The 23,322-nt window shown below is 42.9% G+C and overlaps 1 protein-coding gene across 2 annotated transcripts in view; it reads left to right on the forward strand.

Annotated features, from left to right (window-relative positions):
- The window catches only part of numbl (NUMB like endocytic adaptor protein), a 50,549-nt gene that overhangs the window by 22,818 nt on the left and 4,409 nt on the right, over positions 1–23,322 (forward strand). Inside the window, exons 2-4 of one of the 2 annotated variants that reach the window (XM_084575145.1) lie at positions 17,809–17,959; positions 20,395–20,469; positions 21,944–22,018. In XM_084575145.1, coding sequence (XP_084431271.1) covers positions 17,834–17,959; positions 20,395–20,469; positions 21,944–22,018 — 276 coding nt within the window. In that variant the 5' untranslated portion in view covers positions 17,809–17,833. Of the gene's footprint in view, positions 1–17,669; positions 17,960–20,394; positions 20,470–21,943; positions 22,019–23,322 lie in introns of those variants that run through there. The other variant, XM_084575146.1, reaches the window with a different exon arrangement.

The following is a 23,322-nucleotide window of genomic DNA, read 5'->3' on the forward strand; positions in this document are numbered from 1 at the left end:
ATACACCCGTACGCCCACAAACACACACACAGACTCCGTGAGTGTGTATCTCGGTTTCTGCTCTAATTGGTGGAAAAGCTCACTTCGAACACGTGCCGGAGGGCTTACTTATTGTGAGAAGGAAGTGTGTGTGTGAGTGTGTGTGAGTGTGTGTGTTACCACCTGGCTGGTGAGGTCATCATGTTTCATAACTACGCAGCAGTTTTAATAGGCTTATGTTAGTGTCTGTCCAGTAGACAGATATACACACTCAGACAGATGAACGTGCACAAGCAGATGCCTGCATTCACACAACCATAGAACAATGACACAGTACCTCACCAGAAAGATAATAGCTACCGTACCTTCCTCTGATTAAAAGTCTCTCCCCCTTTCTGTCTTCATCTGTGACTTTCTTGCTTATTTTTAGATTCTTTTCTTTCTTACCTTCCTCTTCTTTTTGTCTATGCATCTCTCTCTCAGAAGAGTGCAGAAGAAAAGAATAGAGGAGGACAAGTTAATGGCAATTAAGATAAATCATTAACTGAATACATGGCAAACAATGGGAATCAAGGAAACCAACTTTGCATCACCTTTAACCTGAACCACCAGAGGGTGCCTCAGACTTTAACAGTTTGCTTTTATTTTTATGTGTGAAAGCAGGCTTTAATATAACAATGTAGATCAATAAAATGATTGCTTGAAATTATTGGCATTTGCAAAATACTAGATGAACAAATACTAGATGAACAATATTAATACCTCAGATACAACTTCATCCTCCTGGGGTGAAGCAAGTGGTAGTGCTGCAAACTGCAGTTCCTCAAATTACCACTTGAGGCTGGCTCCGAAAGTGAGCTATTTTCCGTAGAGATCCATGTTAAAAACTAAACTTTACAGCAGAAATAAAACATCTATTGTGTCTATAACACATTCCCAAGGCATCCCTGTTTTCCCTCACGCACCTCTTGGCCCACTTTTGAATTAGCCGGGAGTTTGGAGAAATCGTGCTCTGCCAACATGGCGACATCCAAAGCCACCACACAATGCTTCAAAAATGCTCTTTCACAATCCTACAGGAGACATTGCAGAGCATTTGTCCATCTTCATAAACAGTCAATGGTTTTTAAATCTTGCTGGGTGCCTTTCAACATTAGAAAGCACCTAACCATCCAGAAATAATGTGCTGAGTGTGACAGTATTATGATATGGGCCCACCAAAACAATATGGAGACTTCAGTGGGAAAAGATTTTGTGTTCATCTTCTATGTATAATCCCAAAGGTGCACCCCATCCATATGTGTCTTCAGTGCCACTGCTGAATGTACATGCGTTTGGGACATGAGTACATGAGTGCATTACATTTGAATTGCTTGAGGTGTGTATAAATGTTTGAATAAGCTGCACAGCGTATATACAGTGTAATTTGCGGTCCATCCAAATCACAGTGATGTAAGGCCTGTCAGCATTTAATGTCACTTCTGTCAGCAGACTGTGAAGTGGAGACAAACAAGCATAATGTGAGATTGTGCTGATTGTTTCCAGTTAGCCACAAATCTGCAGAGAGCTCTGTCTGAAAGAGACACGTGAACAAAGGACGTTTTGATCCCTCTCCGTCTCATCCACTGTGATCTCTGGCTCGGGGTGTTGGAGGGTAAACAGCTTAGGGGATGAACTGGCATCATGGAAGCCTGGGAATGTATGAGAAGAAAGAGATACCACTGACACACAACACTACGGCCTCAGACTCACTCACAGCTACTGAGTCTGAACCCTGCTTCAGCCTGAAACACAGGCTGAAATGTCTAGATCCAGTTTCAGGTCACAACTTTCCCTCCATCAGATGGCGTGTCAAATGCATCTTTGTGATCAGATTCTGCATCACGACATACAGTTGATTTTATCACAGTAGAAACTGTCATATAATTCAGCATACTGGATTTTGTCCTGTACATTCTTGGGCATGGGATCCATAACATGATCCATATACTTTAGAGGAAGCAAGTTTATCAGCACTATCAGGGACAGATACACCTTCAAACATTGTGTGGGCGTATGTTCCCTTCCCAATTTCGATCATTAGCACTGGAATCCATTAAGCTTTAGCTGCATTTACAGCTGTGTTTGCAAGTCTATCCACGATAGCATGAGCAAGATCGCAAAGGTGTTTTTTTCGCCTTTACTCTAAACACAGCAACATCGCCTCGCCGCCCAAGAGCCAACAGCTTTTAAACCTCTAAACATCTCTTTAAGCCCAGGAATGTAATATTTTTCAAGCTCCATAAAAACCTCCTACAGTCCCAAGGTCGGTGTTATCCCTTAATCCCCAACCTTCACACCTCAGGAAACAGCTCTGTGGCACACCTGTCCAAACTCAGTTACCAGCCCTCTGTCTGCTTCGCTTGCCTCAGCTCCACCTATCCAGTAACCAACCAAAACAGCCCTGCTCTATAAAAATCCACGGAAATCTGTTAGTGGCAGTTTGTTATGTCTTACGTGTTCTACCTTCTCACTTGTTTTAGTAACTACGTAACTTGCAACAGCAGGATGGCTGTGCTTTTCTGTATCTTTGATAAGGGAATGAATAGCTTGTTCCATCTTTGGCCTTGTAGTATCCAGTACGTAGAAAATGTGGTCACCTCTGTGCACTGCTTGCATGTGAGTCCAACATGCATCCAATTTGCTGAAAGACAAGTATTAACTTTGTGCTTTATTCAGTAGAGATTGCCACTAAAGCTACCTCACATAAAATTCAATCCAGAAAAATAATCCCAGGCAGCTGGTTTGAGACAGATCCATGACTCTGCTCAACATTTCATAGCATCGTGAGTAAGATCTACTGCTTTGGAAAGTTATCTCAACATCAATCTTTTTCATCCAACATAAGTCCTGTTTTGTGTTCAACAGTGGAAATGTGGCAGTCTACCAAGGCAATGTGCATGTATTTGATTGGTCCATTAATAGTACACTGCGTACAACTATTTAGCCGGATGTAACCAAGTAATGCTACATATTTAAAAGCCTTGTATGAAGAGATGGAACTGCGCAACATCTGATAATCATTGCCAATGTTTCTTGAGTCTTCACCCGTTTGGCTGACCACTATAAACCTGAAAATGAAAGCAATATGGTGGTTTGGAAAAAAAACACTAACAGACCTCTGTTGCACTCTCATCTCTGGTTGAGGTTAGAAGCTCTAGATGCAACTGAATCTCCAGATGAATTGTCAGCAGTTGAGCTGTTGACATGTTAGTAATTCAGGTGCCAGGTCTTGACAAAAAGGAAGTTTTGCTTTATTTATTTTTTTTAGTTTTGCTACATAAATTTTTGCCAGATGCTGAGCCTGTCAACATCCAAAAAAGATGCTAACTTGATGTAGCTCTTGTTACCGTGATGTTGGGTACGTTGCTGCTCTTGCTCCACTTGCAAAATATGTACAGTATCTTGTCATCCACATTTATTACCCCTAATCTAAGAGTCCATGCAATGAATAAGTGTTGCACTGACTGCAGCAAATTTGATTTGCAAAACAATTCCATACAGTATAAAGTTGACCAAAGCCATATATAAATCAGAGTTTCACACCATGACCCACAAACCTCATGAAACTGCGAAACTGCTTGTGAACTAAATCTGAAACCAGATTTACTGTAGCTGTAAATGAAGTACTCCATTCACTGCCATTTTCACAGTTGTGGCCACATTTTCAGATGAACCATGTGTTTTCCAGGAAATGCTTTCCCAGCTAGACAACACAGAGTGGAAACCACAATACCCAAAGCATGTATAACGTCTCTACAACAAGGTGTTTGTTTGGGCCTGTTCTGTAGGTTTCACCATTTTGCAAAGATGGTAAAGCCCTCCTTTGCAAAATGGAGAACCCTGTAAATCTGTGACCTGCCCTTCAGCATCCAGTAGAAGGGAGAGCGTACTCTCCCATATGTCCAATAACACCCCTGTGGAAACATACCACCAGGCAGAGTCCTGGTACTCTACCTAAAACACATCCTCCAGCTTTGGCCCTGTTCCCAGGCTCCAGCGCCAGTTCCTGTCCCCGGGCTCCATCCCCAGTTCTCGCCCTCTCCCCCAGTGCACTCTTGACCAGTGCGCCCATAGCAGATGGAGAGCAAAGAAAACTGTGTCACCACCCGCCATGACTCGTTTAATCACCCCTCCCCTTTCCTCTTTCTCTATTACTCTCTATCCCTTTCTATCCTCCCACTCCCTTCTTTCCTCACTCCCAGGATCTGGAGCGTCAAACATTGATTTGTCTTTTATTTTTAGAGCAGCTGTGAGTGTACGTGCGTGTACTGTATTTGTTTGCTTGTATACCAGACGCTCGACCACGCTGGGTCGTCTGGGCAGTTCGGTCGTGTTCGGGTGCACCACCGTGCGTGCATTTCAGAATGTGTCAGGGCTTCTTTTTTTTTTTTGAAGTTAATCCCTTAAGAAGAGGTGTGGTTCTCTCTCTCTCTCTCTCTCTCTCTCTCTCCACACTCGCTCTCCTCTCTGTCCCTCACTCTGAGCGCAATATCATCACATGTTCTCTCGCTCCTCTCCTCCTCTCATCTGTCCCTGTTGTTGTTGCTGTGGCCGCTAGTCTGAGGGAGTTCTTTTCTCTCAGCTTGTCATCTCTGTATCTTCTCGCTTCTGCTCTCGTTCCCGTGTGAGATGAGTTCTTGGGGCGAGATGGGGGAGGCCATTGAGCTCAGGTGAGTCAAATGCAGCGCATGGTCTGTCTGTGCAGGAACTGACAGCTGACATCCAGCATACTTATGCATATTCACTTTGAGGGAATCTCCGCCTTTAGCATTTTCTTCTTCCTATGCGTGTTTAATTGTTGTCCTGGGTGTATTTTTGTTCTAACTGGGTCGACTGTTACCGTAGCGATCAGCACCTTGGGCTATTTTTCCTCAGCCTCACCTTCTTTTCTGTCCATCATGATGACCCTGTTCCAGCAAGAAAGACATCTGCAAATGCTATAGATTTTCAAAAAATATCTTTGCTTCTTGCATGGTGATAGCTGTGTTGTTGTTGTTGTTGTTGTTGAGTTATTGGCTATGGTGTTTTTTTTTCAATCACTGCCAAACTGATAATAGGTCTAGTCTAGCCTGTATCCACAGGGCTCATAGCGGCTAATAGCCTTAGCAGATGCATTAGTCCCCATGCCCATATGGAAGAGATTAAACCAGCTAAATTGAAACAAACACCCAACATTTTTTTTTTTTCTTGCACAGCGCTAGTGTCTGCACATGTTTGGTGTGCACATATAGCTGTGTATGCTCATATGTTTGTATGTGTGTGGACACCTGCCACGCAATGTTTTTCCAGAGCCGAGTGTGTCTCCGAGCCTCCTCGAGCTGAATGGGAGTGTTCGCTTAAATTTCCTCCCGAATTCAATGCTTCCTCTCTTTTACTTGTTCCTTTTCTCTTCCTGCCCTTATGATTAGATAATTGAGGAGGCCAGCTCTCGTGTGTGTTGCACGAAAGAAAGAGAACAAGGCGGCGAGAGTGAGAGTGAGAAGACTGTGCGATGGAACTCGACTGAAATGAGGACAAATGAGGACCAGATAGCTGGAGACTCATCAGGAGGTTAAAGATGAGAGGAAGGGGAGTGAAAGTGAAAGTCGGGTCAGGGGGTGTTTAAAGTGTCAGAAAAGAATGGGAAGAGTGCGCTTGTGCGGAAGAAGTCAAGGTTATGTGGATTTATTGTGGAAAAAGTAAGAATTCACTCCCTTTTTAAGCAGAGGAAGCAGGAGCTGAGGAAAAAAAAACTATTAAAAAATGCGATAAAGGCTGGAGTAAATAGGCAGGATGGGGCTGAAAACAAGAAGAAAGCAACGTGAAAGGAATACATGTGAACAGCGTTCGTGTTTCACGGACAACACTTAAAACCAAGGCACTGTTTCTGCTCAGTTTGAGTTCCGAGCTTCTGAATGCAGCCAGCAGAGCACACCGGGTCACTTGGCATTCTTCTCTGCTACGGGAGTATGACGTAAAATCTGCACAAGTCAAGCCTAAGGGTGGAGTCGTCAAGACACTGAGGCTCTAAAGCACCAACAATAGCCTCTTCCGCTTGGGAGCACTTGACTGAAGTCAAATGGTGTGTAGTCATGTCCTTGAGTTCACAAAAGTAAAATTGTCTGAGCCTCAGTTTAGTAATGTTTTCCGAGTCCCACATGTGCATAGAGTAAGGAGCGATGGTTTTAGTTTTCTTCTGCTTGGAATAGAAGTTATCTTCTATGTTGTTTGGTTTCTGAGTATCATCTCTGATGCTTGAGATGGCATTGTACTGAACAAGTTCATTTCTATGATCTAGGAACCTGACAATATTTCTAAAAAAGTGAAGAAACACAGGTCAAAGACAAAGGTCATATTTTTTAAACAGGTTCTCAGGTCAACTAGTCGTAGTTGGGGAAGAAAATAAAAGGTCAATGGTTAAAATACTGCCCACACCTTCACCTGTAAACATTACAACTTATAGACTTGATTGTTTCTGAGACATAGTCTTGTCAATGTTCCTTGGTTTGTGAGTTTTATCACCAACACTAGAGATGAAAGTGTGCCACACACTTTGCTGTCTTATCAGAGGTGTTGCACACATGATAAACCAGACTGTGGCTCTAGGTCTAGGTCTAGGCTCTAGACAGATAGGAGCGAATGCAAAGTGGAAACACAGCACAACGACAATATGATACTGGAGCATATCGACTAGGCTGCTCTACTTCACGCCTGGCTGCACTGTGTTCAGATTAGCTTTACACACACTTTTCCTGTCACACTGGCATCCAAAAGTGAACACGCTTTGACAAAGATGCCAACGCATGCCAGTATACTCATAGAAGAGCGTGCACACACAGCAACAAGCACACACAAAGCTAGCTTGTTCTGCACCCTCTTTCCCTGCTGTTCCAAGGGCAGAGGAGGATTTGGATATTGTTATGTTAATCTGCCTCTCTTTTGTGTCTTGGAACCCATTCAGACGCACACACTCACGCACAAGCACCAACACACAGGTACGAACACATTCAAGCATGCACAGACTTTTGTGTACAAACTCACAGATGCATCTCTATATATGCAGTAAAGGACATACATTTTTTAGAAAAAGCAAGTCATCCTACAGAAACACACACAAACTCACACATGCACAAATCTTCTGCAGGCTTAACTTGGGTGGGAATTGAAGCAGTGTCAGGGGGGGCAGTGACACAGCACAGTGATAAGCCTGGAAGAAGAGGATATAATAGGTGTGGGAGCTGTGTGTGCATCTCCTGGTGTTAAGGTGACAGTGCATGTATTGTCTGAGTGAACACACACACACACACGTGTGTCTCTTAGGCTTCACAATCCCTCTGCAAAGCTAACAGAATGTAATTTTGAAGTTTCCCCAGCATAATCCTATTTGCAGAAAAGACTGGGAAGCAGATCATTTTAATTGCAGGATGTTTTCTCAGACTCCCGGATTTGTCATACTAACCCACAGCATTGATTGTTGTCCTCCATTTGTTAAGGTTAGAGTCTACTTTTAGCTCGGCTTTAAATCTCGTTTTCTTTTCATGGGAGATTTACACCGATCAGCCACAACATTAAAACCATTGACTGGAGAATTGGCATTCATGTGGATGTTACTTGGACACCTAGATCAGACCAGACACCCACATCCCATAGCAATGACACTCCTTGATGGCAGCAGCCATCCCCAGCAGGATGCAGCCTGACACAGGCACACACACAGTTTAGGAACAACTCAAAAGACATGAAAAACAGCACAAGGTGTTGACCTGGCCTCCGAATTCACTAGATCCCAAACTGATGAAGTGGATGATCCACAGACACCCCTCCCCTCAACCCATAGGACCCAGAGGCCCACACTAACAACATTTTGTTGCCAGACACCACAGGACACCCTCAGAAGGCCCATGTCCATTCTCTGATGAGACGCAATTGTTTTGGAGGGACAAGAGAGACCTACACAATACTAATACTAAGTCTTAATGTTATGCCTGATCGGTGTATCTTTTTAACTGAATCTATCTGATCTAAAGGTTATTAGCGGAAAGCAGGAAATGTGGTGTACAGGTTGCGGTTGTGGTTGTGTGATTACATAGTGTGTAATGTAATCATGTAGTCCTCTCTGGAAACCTGTGCTTCACTTTGAATTTATTCTTCTTCATAGGGCGGACAATTTATTTCATTCAGTGAAGAATATTTCATCAAGTTACAATTTTCCAAGTTATCTTGGAACCACAGTGTGTAAGGAGAACCAAAGTTGCTGAAACAAACCCGGTTTTTAGATGTCGAATATTATGTTTTCTGTCGAGCTTTAGAGGTCAGGCTTAGTAGCCTTGCACGCACACACTGCTGCCTCTGCAGTGATGTGTAATGCTTAGTCCTGCTCTTCTAGTCCTATGCGGGCTTGGTCCTAATTTTGTTTAGTTTTGGCCCTCACGAAAGTGCAGTGTGATTGCAGGACACATTGCTGCTCATTCACGGCTGTTTTTTGTCTCAAAGCACTGAGAGGGAGATCATGAAAGTTTTGCAGAATTGTGGCTATGTGGCTGACCGCACTGTGGTGCGCTATAGTAAGAAGTTTTGATAAAGTTAAACCTTTCAGCATGAGTTGACTGTCCCCTAAGTTTCACCTTTGTGGACTTTACAGCTTTTGACAAAAGTTAAATAGAAAAAAGGAGAGACCATATTAAAGCCGTTTCATAAACAAAATGCACGTCCCCTCAATTCTCTGAGCGACTATTTTTCATAACACAGCCTCACTAATGTTCATCACACATGTTGTCCTTGAGGCCGCCCCACAGTGAACACGTGGTCTCTATCAAATAATATAAAGCTGGATAATAAACAGCAGGAAGACATGGAGTAGTATTCATCCGTTTAATGACTGAATGCTAAAGAGGTCTAAAACTTTCTTAAATTGCAAACCAGCCGTCAAACAAAGCGGAAACACAATATGCACAAGAACTGACAACGTTACATTTTAGTAGAGAAAGAGAGAACTACTTTCCTGATTCTATCTTTTTGCAGTTTTTAAGATGACTTTCCTGCAGTGTTTATGAACTGATCAAGCGCTGCACTAGACTGTTGCGTAATTTGTCATTTTAGTGAAGCTTCGGTCGTTTTTACTGCGCTGCTTTAACGAGCGTCCCATTTTAACTGAACGTCCGAACTGTTCTCTCATAAATTAGGCTTGCGTTGTAAATAAAATCCAAACATCCAAACACAAGCGTCTCACCACAGGCTTAAGTTTGGAGCTCATCTCATAAGAATAACACTTTGACGGTCCCTGTGCGCTCACATTAGCGTCGTCAGATTTTGTTATGGGACACGGGAGCATATGGAAAAGTTAGCGGGAGATAACACACGATAACGGGATTTGGAAATGAATTCGACCAGAACTAAATATTTTTGTCAAATGCCCATTTACTACATGAAGAGATGAAAGATATGTCTGTGTAGCACATTCAAATGGAGTCTATAGCTGCACGTATACAAGCGCAATAAAATCACATTTAAAAACCAGCAGCTTCGGAGAAATGTGCCTCCAGATTCCCTCAAATTTCCATTCATTTTTGAAATCATAAAAAAACATTCCTATAAAATCGACCACTGCAGAGACCACCAGGAGTTACCCGGCATCATGACAACGATAGGCTTGACGAATCAGCTTTGGAACCGCATGTAAACCTGCAACCATTTAGCAACGGCCAGCAAAAGAGGTCACATAGATTTAAATAAATAAATGAATAAATAAAGAGAAACAGAATTGCTCCTGCAATCCCACTAATTATTGCCTTCATACTCAGCTGTAAACATCACAGTTTACAGACGTGGTTTGATGTGTTGCATTCAGAGTGCCTGTGTGGACGCTGTTTTGCTGTGCAGTGAAAGATTATTGCAACATTTTCAAGGGCACTCACTCATCTGTGAATAATATGAGAGGGAAGTCTAGTCGGTATTTGCCCAAGTAACAAAGTTTTCTGTATATCATTCTTGAAGAGGTGAACCAGGGCTTACAAACCTGAAGACAAACATGTATTTTTGGCCAGATTGCGCACTGCGGACCTTCATCTTTTACTTACTTTAGGGGCACAATAGGAATGGATCTTCTGAAAGCCAGTGTGAACAGGTGGGCTGAAAACTGATTCAGTGTACGGTACACACTGAACAGGGCACCTGGCTACTGTCATACACCAAACTTCCTGGATCAGCGGTGACAGCTTATCTCTCACGCTCCATTCACCCTTTTTCTATAGCAAAACGCAGAATGGGAATTTAGGTCACAGTGGCCCTTTTAGTCTCATTATGCAAAACGACCACCAACTCACACAATGTCTCACACACACTTGCCCAGAAACCTCCTGAAAGATCATGTTGCATTAGAGGGTCAGTGAAAGGGCAGGACATGATTGTGTGTCAATCTAATTGCCGTCTGTTAAGCATGCTGACACTGTGACATGGGATAAACACACAGTTAGCATTAGCTGCCAGCCTGAAAATATAACCAATCTGTTTTGGAAATTGAGTGTATGGAGAGAAAATAATGTTTCAACTGGTTTTTAGTGGCCTTATCTCAGCTGTGACAACTTTCTGTCTCTTTAGCAGCTTTTCTACTGATTTAAATGGATAGAGGAATATATGAATTGCTGGATTGCTGCTGGAGTTTAAAGTAATGAAGACAGTGAAGTTAATTGCGTCTTTGCTATTCTGACCATCCTTTACTTTCTCGGAAATGACAGCCCTGCACACATTAACACACTAGGAACTTTAACTGGAAGAGAGCTGTCTTCAGTATAGAAAATCATTCAAGGACGCTGCAGTGTTTTATATCATAGGGTGTTATGAGCGGCATTGACTGGGGGTACAGGTTGAAGAGCAGTGCATAAAAACTGCTATGGATTGTGGATTGGCCTTGAATTTCAACCATATACTGAAATATGAACTCACGTACCCCTTTTTTATAGCGTGGTCCTGATCTGTGGAGCAGGCTGATGTGTGTGTGTGTGTGTGTGTGTGTGTGTGGGAGAGAAAGCGGCAGATAGAGACAATAGTCACAGTGGGTGCCAGGCTGATGGTTAAACACATGCCTCTGCTTCAGCTGCCACTGTACATCAGTCTGTATACCTCCTAATCTCAACAGAAGAGACAAATTTTTGATTGCGTATTGCCATTTTCCCTCCTAATGTACAGCAGTGCATGCTTCATAGGCCACCTACACACTGTACTGTATACAACACTGCACTGATCTGTGTGTGCTGTTGCTGGGTGTTTACGCTTCATATGGGCTCAGACATGGCAGCAAGAGCACAGTGTGTACAATGTACTTTTCACTCTGACAGTATGTACAGTATTGTTAGCTGTGATGTGTCCGGTGTTTCTGTGGAAATGACTTGTTTAATGATTTGTTGGGTAGCGTTGTTTTGCAGTCAGGATATTGACCTGGAAAATGTCAGCTCACCAACCGGGCTGTTCAGTGACTAGTGTGACTGGCTGACGATCACGAGCGACGACGAGGCAACTCGCTCTTTATACGTTTTTGTTTGAGAGCAAATTTCACTATTTTATTTGCTAGCAATGTCAAGAAAAGAAAACTACCAAGAGAATTGCCTCATGAACTATTTTTATGTTGTTGGCTCGTTATAATGTTATCAAAGGTGTCGACTTGCAGATGTTTTTTAGTGAAGAGTTAGCTCATTAAAGCAGGTTTAATTATTTTAATTTTGAATTTGCTGTTTTCTGTACAAGATGTGTGTATATATGAAAGTTATAAATGAGCGTTTTCGGTAGTTAGGCTAAAAACACACTTCCACTCCTGCTCCAGATGTGCACCCTAATGTGCATCTCGGCAGAAATGAAACTACTGTACATATCAACAACTCAAAGCAAGACCTCTACAGCTGTGATTGGTCCAGTATGCATTCCCTAATCCATCATCTCTCTTTTCTGCACTGCAGTCATTTCAGTACAACTGTTGCTCAGTGTTTATTAGCTCCAACATGAGCTGCTTTGTTCCGTTGCATGAAATACATAAAGAAATTCAACACAGTCGATTCACGTCACCTAGCATTTAGGCGGTGTAATTACAGAGCAATGCAGACCGACCAGGGCACAAATATAAATGTTATCACCGGTGTAGATCACTTGCGTTGGCTACAGTGTAGGCTTTGCATACATTTTCAGAAGTATAAACCAAGCTTGAGTCACAAGTCCAGCCAGCAGTCCTAGAGAAGCATTTGTTCTGGTATTTTTTTACAAGTCTGTGGCATTAAAACTGGTATCAACCGTGTCTGAAAGTAGCAAACTGAATGTTTCCTAAATGTGTAGTTGTGGTGACTGGATATTGTAGTTTTGTGTTTTGTTTTATGGCACATAAGGAATTGTTATTTTGTACAATGGCTATAGTTGACTCCGTCCAACACAAACTCTATAGAAGTTTATTTCCAGGAAGGAACACTGAGTTTATAGTAGCTCTGTGCCTGTCTCTCTCTCCCTCTCTCTCTCACTCCTACGCGGTCTTATAAACCACTGCAACGAATAAGGCCATCCTGTCCTGGGTCAGACTTCAGTCTAAACACAAGTGCCCTGGTTTATCTCAGCTACGTCACACTCCTTTATTTTTTAATCACACACACAGACACGCACCACCTTTCGCTTTCTATTTGTGTTTGAGAGAGGCGAAGGGTTTTGGATGATAGTAAGTGTCAGTGTCCCTATGTGGGTCACTCAGTGTCAGCTGGAGTCTGCAGGGCCCAGAAACTGGGTCAGTTTTTTTGGTGTGTGTGCGCGTGCATATATGTGTGTGTATACGTGTGTGTGTGTCAGCATAATGGGATAGTGTGTAACGTGTTTTTTATTAATTTGACGTTTTTATGTTGCCTGACTTCAGCCAAGTAATGTTTGGAGTGACATTAACCACAGGCTATAAAATGATGGAGGAGACACACCTTTGTGTGTGTTATGTGTGCTCAGGATTTTAATCTTTGTAATTGTTTTTTTTGGTGATGGGTGCTGAGTGATCTACAGCACTTTTATAGCCACTAATGAATTCATTAAGTTACAACTTAGAAAGAAACCTTTTTTTAAATAGATCCTTATTAGAATGTGTGACATCCACAATCAAAAACAGATGTGTGCTAAAATGCGTGAAGTTATGAAAGCAGCAAGATCTGTTTTTTATTTGTTTGTTCTTCTTTCTTTTTTTAAGGTTTTCAGCAGAATCAAACTACACTCAGATACTGCAGATTCTGATATTCAAGTGTGCTACCCCTCCAGTCCAAACCAGCAAAATCTGTCATAGGGTAGTTAAGAGGGGCTCTGTAAGGGGGGTTATTTAGTATTGTATTGTAGATGCACTGTAGGGTCTTAATAGGTTTAATGGAGTTACAGGTGTCATTGCAAATCTTGCCAAAAGGGAGCCATATAGGGAGCCCCTATATGGTTTGAGCCCTGCTAGGTGCTTCAACACTTTGCCGACCTGCTGGTTGTTTCTGATCTAAAAGCTTTGACTGATAATGGCACATACAAGAGTGAACCAAGACACCGGAGTGGCAAGCTGAAAATCCAAAACAATGAGCTGAAAGATGCTAAAATTCTCCTTATGGAGAACTGTAGTTGGGAAATAATCTTCTGATAATCAGCTAGAGAGTGGAGACGTGGTACACCCCGGAGATTCTGTCTGGGGAAAAAGAAACTAAAAACCAAAACTCTAGTCGTGTTTACATCAATAGTTTGCAGTTTATTTCTGTCAGACTGCTGCATGAATAATCTGACACATTCTGCATCCTGACACCGTACAATAAAGTCTTTGTATTATAAAACAACCCTAGCAATGCTGATCTTTTGAAGAGTTTTTCTTCCAGTGTGATTTTATATGTACTCAGAGTCGCTCTCAGAGCTTGGGCAGACCACATCGGTTGTACAGCCAAAAGCACACAACTTAAAATCGACCGAACAGAGAGGGGAAACATGGAGAGGTACATTGTGTCCATATAAAAAGGTCGGTTCAATGATGACTAAGCCAAGACAATCCCCTGTTACTACACACACACACACACACACACACTCTTTGATACTTACTCCCCTCCATGTTTCTCCAGAACTGCACAGACATATGACTTACCGTAATGTGAGGTGGCAGTGACTCATACTGTGTGTTTGCAGTGTGTGTGTGTGTGTGTGTGTGTGTGTGTGTGCGTAACATCGCCCCCTCCTCCTCCGTCTCCCTCCTTGTATGAGGTGTGTTTTGTAAGCATCTGGTGGAGAAGAAGCGCGAGGGAGGAGTGTGTCCCGTTTTGCCAAAATCTCTGAGCCGCTGTTGAACACAGAACATCTGGATCAGGGAGGGACATTGTGTGTGTGAAAGAGAGGCAGAGGGCCAACGAAATCAATCAGACTCACATCTGGCAAGGACGAACCACAGCTGGACCCGCATGCGGTCTTAATGCAGATTATATGAAGTTAACATAGAGGTGACTCAGAGACACACACGTACGAAAATTGTAACACTTAAAATAAACGAAGACAAAAGAGCGTCGTTAATAACAATCCTCCCAACCACCCAACAGTTAAAATACCAACTTAACAAGCTGGAGAAAAATGTACAATTTTTTTTTTTTCCCAGCCACATTTTATTAGTCTGTACGTGTAGGCGTAACATTTCACACTAAATTCACCCCTGTGAAATTCATTTCCTCGCGTTTCACATCAGCAGATATGCAGACGTTCAGCTCCAGGCCCGTTTTTGCATCCGCCACTGCGCCCTCTTTGACTGAAACGGAGCAAAGAGGAGGCCTGCAGTGGAAACACCAGCGAAGAAGAAGAATAGCGGTAGGAAGGGGTGATGAAGGGAGGTCAGCCTGGGTGAGCAAATCTGAATGTCTCCAACATAACATCATGTGTGCGCAAGGCGTCCCTCTTGTCATCTCCTCTGCAACAATGCGTTCCAGATGGCTGAAAACTCAAACACTGGATGGGGAACAACTATGTGTTTTTTGGCACCAGGCCTCTTGTTTGTGTAGTCTACGCTGAAGTGCTTATGAGTTTTTGCGTGGGTTTAAGACAAGAGTGGGATTTCATTGGTTGCTGTTGATTTATAGGTTTATTTTGATGTTTTGGATCCTCGAGCTGCCTGCCAGCCCACCCCTCTTGTCTTCTGTTTTTTATGCAGATGGATCTTGTTGTGAAGGGTGAGGTCACAGCTATGCAAGGCCTTTGCATGTCATATGCTTGGTCATGTCTCCACCCTGATATGTCTTAACGTCGAGGAGTGTTTACTGCAACCTTTGTGTCGTTTCACAATGTGGTGCTTCAGCAAAAAAACATATACGGGGGGATTTTCGTAGGGAAGCAGATTCAAGGAGTTCAGGCTAAGTTCACAGTACAGTCACTTTGTGAATCAGATCACAGTCAGGAAGACATCCCAATAGTAAATGCAATGATGCCTCCTTAAGTTGGTGACACATTTGACCAAACTGACAAAGACTGAGGTCCATGACAAATCAAGCTGATAGTCAGCATGTGTGCATGTGAGTGTGAATGGTTGTCTGTCTCTCTGTGTTAGCCCTGCGATAGACTGGAGACCTGTCCAGGGTGTACCCCGCCTCTCACCCAATGACAGCTGGGATAGGCTCCAGCCACTCATGACCCTCTCGAGGACAAGTGGTTACAGAAAATGAATGAATGAATGTTTCGGCGTGCACTCTTCTTTTTCTTCTTATTTTGGCAGTTTTGACACAACAAGGTGTAATGGTTCTACCCTGTGTAATGCACAGGGTAGAACCAGCTACTACGGCTTCACTTCAGACCAGTTGCTTACCACAGTGTTACTGCTGCACTGAGAGCCTTCTGGTTTTCAAAATGCACGCGCGCTAATTAAAAGAAATTGCGGCACTGAAAGGAATTCGCATTAATGCGTCATTATCTTGAAGTTTTGTGTAACTGTGAAGAAATCTGTGTACGTTAAAAAACAAAACTTAATTACTTTATTAACAAACTGACAAACCACTCAGCTCTCACAAATGTCCGTGTCAGACATATAAACTGTATGTCTGATGGATGATAAACAAGATCATTAAAGACCAATTTTCTCCCCACAGTTCATTCATTCTTCCATTTATTCCAGTCATTTTTTACTTGTCCCACTACACTCAGCTCTCATAATTTCATTTCTGTGTATCTCCCTTGTGGCCTGGCATCAGATGCCAGTCTTATTCTCTTACTCACTCACTCACTTACTCACTCCCCCTCCCCCTCTCCCACTGCCATAAACCATATTGGACAGTTGCAGGGCATCCTGTATTCACTATCCAGCAACTCCTTTCCACCCCCCTGCATTCACAATTCCTCCTTCTACCTCCCTGGTGGGGCATTAGTCACCAGTTTGCATTTACCCCTTTGCGCACCCACGTTCACACCTGATACAGCAGTGCTGGTGGCTGCCAGGTGCCAGAAAGTTGGCGCTTTGCCCAGAAATGACTGGCACAATCCTTCGCATGTGTGCGCAGTGAGCTGCAGAGGGGGCTTGTGGGTTTGACTTGTGTTTGTGTGTGTGTGTGTGTGCCTGTTCTTGGCAGAGGACGCAAGCCTCACATGCCAGGAATGAGTAAAGCCACTTGAGCTGATGCATTTGAATATTCTGCATTACGTACACATCTGAGTGTGCATATGTGTTTGTGTGTGTGTGCATGATGTGTACAACACTTCCGGCACGCCATGCTTTGGCACGGTTACCAGCAGCACAGCAGTGATTATGAGAAGTGATGTGTCAGTTTGTGCATATATTTAAGTCGTAACCCTGACCTGCGTGGAAGAGCGGAGAGAAGTTTTCATCCGTTCAGTGTACAGCTCACTGCTTTACAAAATGGACATCGTGTGTTTTCAGTGTACAATTAGCGCACTTTCACACCCTGTAAAAGCCAGGATGCAGCGTTATGGAGCAACAAGATGGTGAGGAAAAGAATTACAAACTCTCTCTTTATCCACATTAACCTAAGATCTGTGGAAAAATTAAAGCAGGGAGGGACAGAGATACATTTCTCCTTAGTTGTTTTTTTTTTATTTACTCAAACCTTTTCTTGACATCTTTTCTGTCAGAAACTTCTGACAGAAAAAAAAATGGGTTGATTGTGTTGGTAATTGAGTCTTAATTGAGACAGAGGATGCACGCAAGAACTGATGCTTTTGTTGTACCGCACGTCTTCTGTTGGAGGACGTGTGACGGCAGGAACGAAAACCGTAATTATTATTTTTAAGCAGGTCATGTTTTGATGGTGTTATGTTTCATTATGCTGGGAAATTAACACCGCTGAACGGGCCAGCGGGCTGAATGGGCTAATTAGGCGGAGGAGGGAGGATCGCTCAGAGAAGGATTGGAGTGCGCATGTTTGTGTGTGTGAGCAGATCGGCATGGGTTCTTGATGTTTCCTAGAGACATGAAAACCGGCCTTGTGCTTTGTGTTCGTTAACGTCATACCTGTGTGATTTGCACGGCCTGAATGGAGAATCAATGGAGCATCAGGGCGGAAAGTGTTTATGGCACTGACTGCCTTGTTAGAGATGATTAGGGCATAATGAGCTTGAGCTAATCAATGAAATCCGTCCCACTTCACTCATAATCCTGTATACTGTACAAAGCTCCCTAGTGGCATTTGAATAGCTTTCATTGAACCTCACCATTAAACAGTGTAAATTAATGTCATTTTTATTTCTTCTATTATTTATTTCATTGTCGTTCGTCTCACTTGGTTGTGACGACATTTTCAGTGTCAAATGTCCTGACCCTCGCAACTAAACCAGCGTCCCTCTCTGTGCCCGCAGTACCAGGGAGCACGTGACCCCGGAGATGAACAAGCTTCGTCAGAGCCTGAGGAGGAAGAAGCCCACCTATGTGCCAGAAGCCAGCAGACCGCATCAGTGGCAGGCTGACGAGGAGGCTGTACGCAAGGGCAAATGCAACTTTGCAGTAAGGGTCAGTATCTACGGTAGACGATCCAAGCCCGGTACAATTCATATTAGTGAAAAGTCATCCAAGCTTAAAAGCGTCTGACAGCTGAGTTAGGATTCTTTTTGTCACGGTTTCCATCATCAAGAAGGAACGTCCACTCTTAGACCACACTGCGTTCATCATAATTTAAGTCAGTTCTATATAAAGACGCCACAGCAATGACAGGTGCATCACTAAATGAGAGCTTTGTCCTTGAACGTTGCAGAAGAAGAGCAAACCCAGAATCATCTCTTGGGCAGGTCTGTGTAATTGCAGTAGTTAACAACGTTTGCTCTTTATAGAAATTTGATATTTCTGTAAATACTACAGGTGCAGGAGTTTGATATCACTCTCTCGTATGTGGGCTAATAATAACCTCGATGCTAGAGACAAACACATGTAGCTTAGCTTAGCATAAAGACTGGAAGCAGAGGGAAACGAGACCACCAAGCTGAAACACTGGACAGAGACTGGACAGTCTTTATCTAATCATCTAGCTTCATTCAGGCACCATACGTATATCTGGCCATTTAAGTATTAGCAATAAAGGAGGTGAACATATTTCACAATATATGGAACCGGTCCTTTAAAAGCACAACAAAGCAGACTTGATGTTGGTGATTTGAAAGAACCGAATAAGAAAAATGAACATCAGTTTCAAATGCACCTGTTTGATTGTGTAAACTGTTGGACTTTATTTCATGAACAGGCTGAATTTGGTCATTTAAATACATAATGCAGCCACTTACAGCCAACTATAAGTAGGTGTGAGGTTTACAAGGAAAACAAAGGCTTTGACCATTTGACCTGAACTTTATAGGACAAAACACAGATGCATGTTTCGCACTTCCTGTGCCACAAATACAAAAAGTAGCTTTATTAATGGCTCAATTTATTGATAGTTGGTCCTAGTCTGAGACTGTGTACTGTATCTGAAGTGATTTGTTGAAGAGCCGGAGAGAAAATGGCAGCAAGAGATGGCGGGCCGAGAGGGAGGACTGACAGCGAGGTGGCGTTATAGATTACTGAGACCACGGGAAATGACAGGGTGACGGATGAGGGCACACAGAGGGGACGGAGAGACATTGTGAGATGTGAAATGAGAGAGCAAGAGAGATATAGGACCAGAAGAGGAAGGAAAAGGAAAGAAATGCTGCAGACTGAATGGGGGAACCAGAGGAAAAATAAAAGTAAAATACAAGGCAGAAAGAGCAAGTACAAAGGAAGACAAGAGTGCAAAAAAACTGTGTGAGTAGCTGAGGCAAGCTAATGGAAAATGGTCCTGATGGTGCAGCGCTATCGATGAGATGGGCACTGAAGTGGAGCTCGGAGTACAAAAAAAAAAAAAATCTCTGTGTCTTTTCATAAGTCATTTTTTTCCCACCACATTCTCTCGCTTTCTCACATCGCTGTCTTCTCTCTGTTTCAGTCTCTAAATGAATTTATGAGTCATGCAGTATTAATGCCTCTTCAAGAGCTGCTGAACTGCACCAAAGGAACAAAAACAAGGGAAAAGTTGTCTTTCAGAAAAGCAAAAAGATTTGGATGAAAATATGTGATGTCTCATCGCTCAACAACCACCCTGAAAAGATTCCATTTATTGCAGTTTAACAAGAATAGCTAATTTCAACAACTGTACAGGGTTTTATTTATTATTATTATTTTTTTTTATATATATATATATATATATATATGCAGAGTCTGCCTAAAGTTATGCATAGTTAAGAGAGTGGTCACTTTAAGTGGCATGTGGGTGTCATTACAGGTTACTAGCTGTCTGCCTGTCTCAGCTCCGTTGACACTCAACCTCTTTGACCCTTTTTGGGTTAGGTGGAGTCAGGCACTCCCAAGATGGAGACGACCGGTGCCACCGGTGACGTTTGTCCATTTTTTATATACAGTCTCTTATCACTGCATGCCAGTAGCAAATTATGACACAAAACATCTTTAAATGTTGATCACATCAGCCCCTGGATGACCGTTTACATTTAAAAAATACAACTGGATGTTGGAACACTTCACATGTCATTAACAACATGGTGCTTTAATCCAGGGACTAATTCTTCAGAGCTCACAGCTCTCCTTGTAACCCATCTTCCTCTTTCCTCGCCACATGGCTTCTGACTCCAGCAGCGTTACTGAAGCTTTAATTGTGTCTCCTTTGGCTTTCTTTACGCTACAGAGCAGACCACTAGGGCTGGAGTGACAACAAAAGGGGATGCGAGACTATAAATGACTCCAGTCCTCTTGTCTCTCTCCTCTACTCATTATCAGCACCAACGTACGACTGTACATCCAGTACGGCTGCTTATTAGCTGCTTCCTTGCACTTTCCCACACACTGATAGGGACTAATGAGGCGCTTTGTCTGTTTCTTTTGTTTTGAGTTGTGTTAATGCCTCTGCTTTCTTTTCTCTGCAGTACCTGGGGTTGGTGGAGGTGGAGGAGTCGAGAGGGATGCATGTATGCGAGGAGGCGGTGAAGAAGCTAAAAGTTGTAAGTATCTCACATCTCGTTGTTACAAGCACTCACCCCAAGGATCTACAAACATTGCAGCTTTATTGGAGCTCATTACAGACCCGGTTGTGCAATGCTCATGCGCCGCCGTATCGACCACACACAGAAACACACACTCATTCAATGTTCTTCACAGTTACAGCTGTCTTGTTATTTTTTTTCTTCTTCACTGCTTTAATCACTTGCTCTGCTGGGTTCTTACCCAATATCTGTCTGTCTGCTGATCAGACTTTCTATCTCTCTGATGACGCTGCGGAAAAGAGAGCAGAAAATAAAATCTGGGCTAGCACTCACGCATATAAACACACTGACACACTCTCGGTTATCACCCCCTGGCAAGCTGGATTCAGATAGGGAGCGTGTGAAAAGAGTGACACAGGCCGGCCAGTGTCAGACCGCCACACACACACACTCGGTGGGAGGGTAGAAAGCAGGGCTGTGGGTTACTTTGTTCACAGTCTTCACATCTGTATCTCTACCGCTGCTTTTTTTTTTTTTTTTTTTTGATGTCACTGGAATCAAACGATTATAGGAAAAGCAGCAGCTTCTGTTTTCAGTGCACCGTCACTCTGAATCGTATCCCTAAGAGGTAAACTTTAAATGAAAAATAGCACCACTTTGGAGAAAAATCTCCAACAGAAATCCTTTTAAAACGACCTGAATCACAGCCAGTTTAAAACACACAGAAGAAATGTTTCATGCAGTAATTCTCGTCTCCATTTCCTTTCATTTGTTCCTATTTTCTTTTTCTCTCTGCTGGATCAGCTCTGCTCTGTTCCATCCTCCATCTATGTCAGCATCTTTCTTTAGCAGCGTTCTCGCCTCTCCGCGCAGACTGAAAACTTCCTTCCAGAGTTATCTTTTTCCTTTGATTCCCTGCTCCACCTGTTCTCTACCTTTGCTCTCCTTCTCCACTATTTTCCCTCCACCATTCACCATTCCTCTCCGTCAATCTGCAAGATTATGCAAAAAAAAAATGTAAAAATGAGTCTCCTTATCGCTCCACTGTGGGGTTCAAAGCCATTTCCTGCCGTGCCCCGACTTACTGTTTACCTTTCTCACACAGGCTCATGTGCAGACTCACGTGCACGCTCGCCCGAGCGCTTTCACGCTCACACGGACTCGGTTTGGTTTTTTAGCTCGTGTATTTTTAGCACAGCCCATGCTGAGTGTGTTATTAGTGCTGCCTGGTGCCCTCCTCTGGAGAGATGACTCTTAGTGCCAGCTGGCACAGATTTTACATCTGTCCGCCTCTCCACTCTTCATCCTCCACTACATCATTTCTTCTAAGGATGCTGTCACCACCTTACATAATCATGGATATGAATAAAAGTGGCTCTACCTGCTTGGTTGGTTACAGGTCACACTTTTGTGATATTTCCTTGGAAAACATGTGGTGGAATGAGGAGGTGATAGACTTTAAATAATTTAATCCTATTCTTTGTCTTTCCAGAGTGGGAAAAAGACAGTAAAAGCAGTATTGTGGGTTTCGGCTGATGGACTCAGGGTGGTGGATGACAAAACCAAGGTAAGAAAACACATTTTTTGTTTTGTCCTCATTTCCTTCTTCCCTACCTTATCACTCAGTTGGAAACAAGGAGGAGCAAGATCATTTTTTTCTTGATGTCATGGACACTACACGGGTGCTTTATCTATGTCTTCAGTCTCTTCCTGTGTAGACAGAAGATAGTAACTGGTCAAAAGAAGAAAGAAATGTATCTGCAAGCCATCCCCAAACACACATCCATTTTTTTTATTTTATTTTATCATACCCGGTTAAGGCGCAAATTTCCAGCCTCAGACCACCAACAAAGTTATCATTCTGTCCCACTTTGGACGGTCCACTGTGCATCTACTGTACCGCTCCCAGGCCTGTATGCATGTGTGTGTAGTTTCCTAACTGGCATATGTGACTCATGGTTGCTTGCTAAAGTTGCGTAGTGGGGGAGGGAAGATCAAGTAAACACATGCACTTGAGGAGAGTCTGGCAGCTCGGGGAGGCCTCCTACAGTGAGAGCAGCTAGCTGTGGCTCTGTTGAAAGCAGAGCAGAATAAAGAGAGGCAGAGAATAGAGAAGAAAGTAATCCCAGTACAGCAGCCTCTTTCTCACTTTCCTTCTTTTTTGTTGTTTTCAAGGCCACACATATGACCTCAACTCTCCCAGTCCCTAGGCCCCAGTCTCCCTCTCCCCCTCTCTCTCTCTCTCTGTTGAATCGCCTATTTCTTTTTCAGTCATACATCACATCTTAGCCTGATATATTTAACTTCTCACATGACCCCACATTTCTTCTTCTAATATTTGCTAAAAGCAGCAGTGTTCAGCTATCGAAACGATACATAAGTGACTATAGTGCGAACCAGAGCCGAAAACATTGTGAAGAAGTCAAAGTTAACAAACACCAAAATCAGCAAAAGGCAAGCATAAACTGTTTTGGTGAATGAGATAGTTTTGTCTTGCCTTCTATTCTTCTTCTTATCTAAATTACACTTCCCATTTCTATCCAACCTAACTCTTTCTATAATGGCCTGGTGCATTTGGAAATATTTCAGTGATTTTTCAGGGAAATCCATATGGCTGCCCCTAATTGTAAGTGACTGGATGCAGTGCTAAATGTTTTGCCTCTAAAAATGATCAGTGCTCTCATTATTCATGCAGTACCAGTACATTTCTGTGGGTCTAAAACACTGGCAGTAAACGTTGACACTGAAGATAGAAGATGAAAGAAGAAGTACTGGAACATATTTTACAATTCTTTTGCATTTTAATGTATTTTTCAATGCCAATTTCTTAATTTCAGTGTCAGTGTTTTAGCCTCATACATACAAGTACAA

Source organism: Chelon labrosus (genome assembly GCF_963514085.1).
Source record: "Chelon labrosus genome assembly, contig: SCAFFOLD_105, whole genome shotgun sequence".
NCBI classification, from domain to species: domain Eukaryota; kingdom Metazoa; phylum Chordata; class Actinopteri; order Mugiliformes; family Mugilidae; genus Chelon; species Chelon labrosus.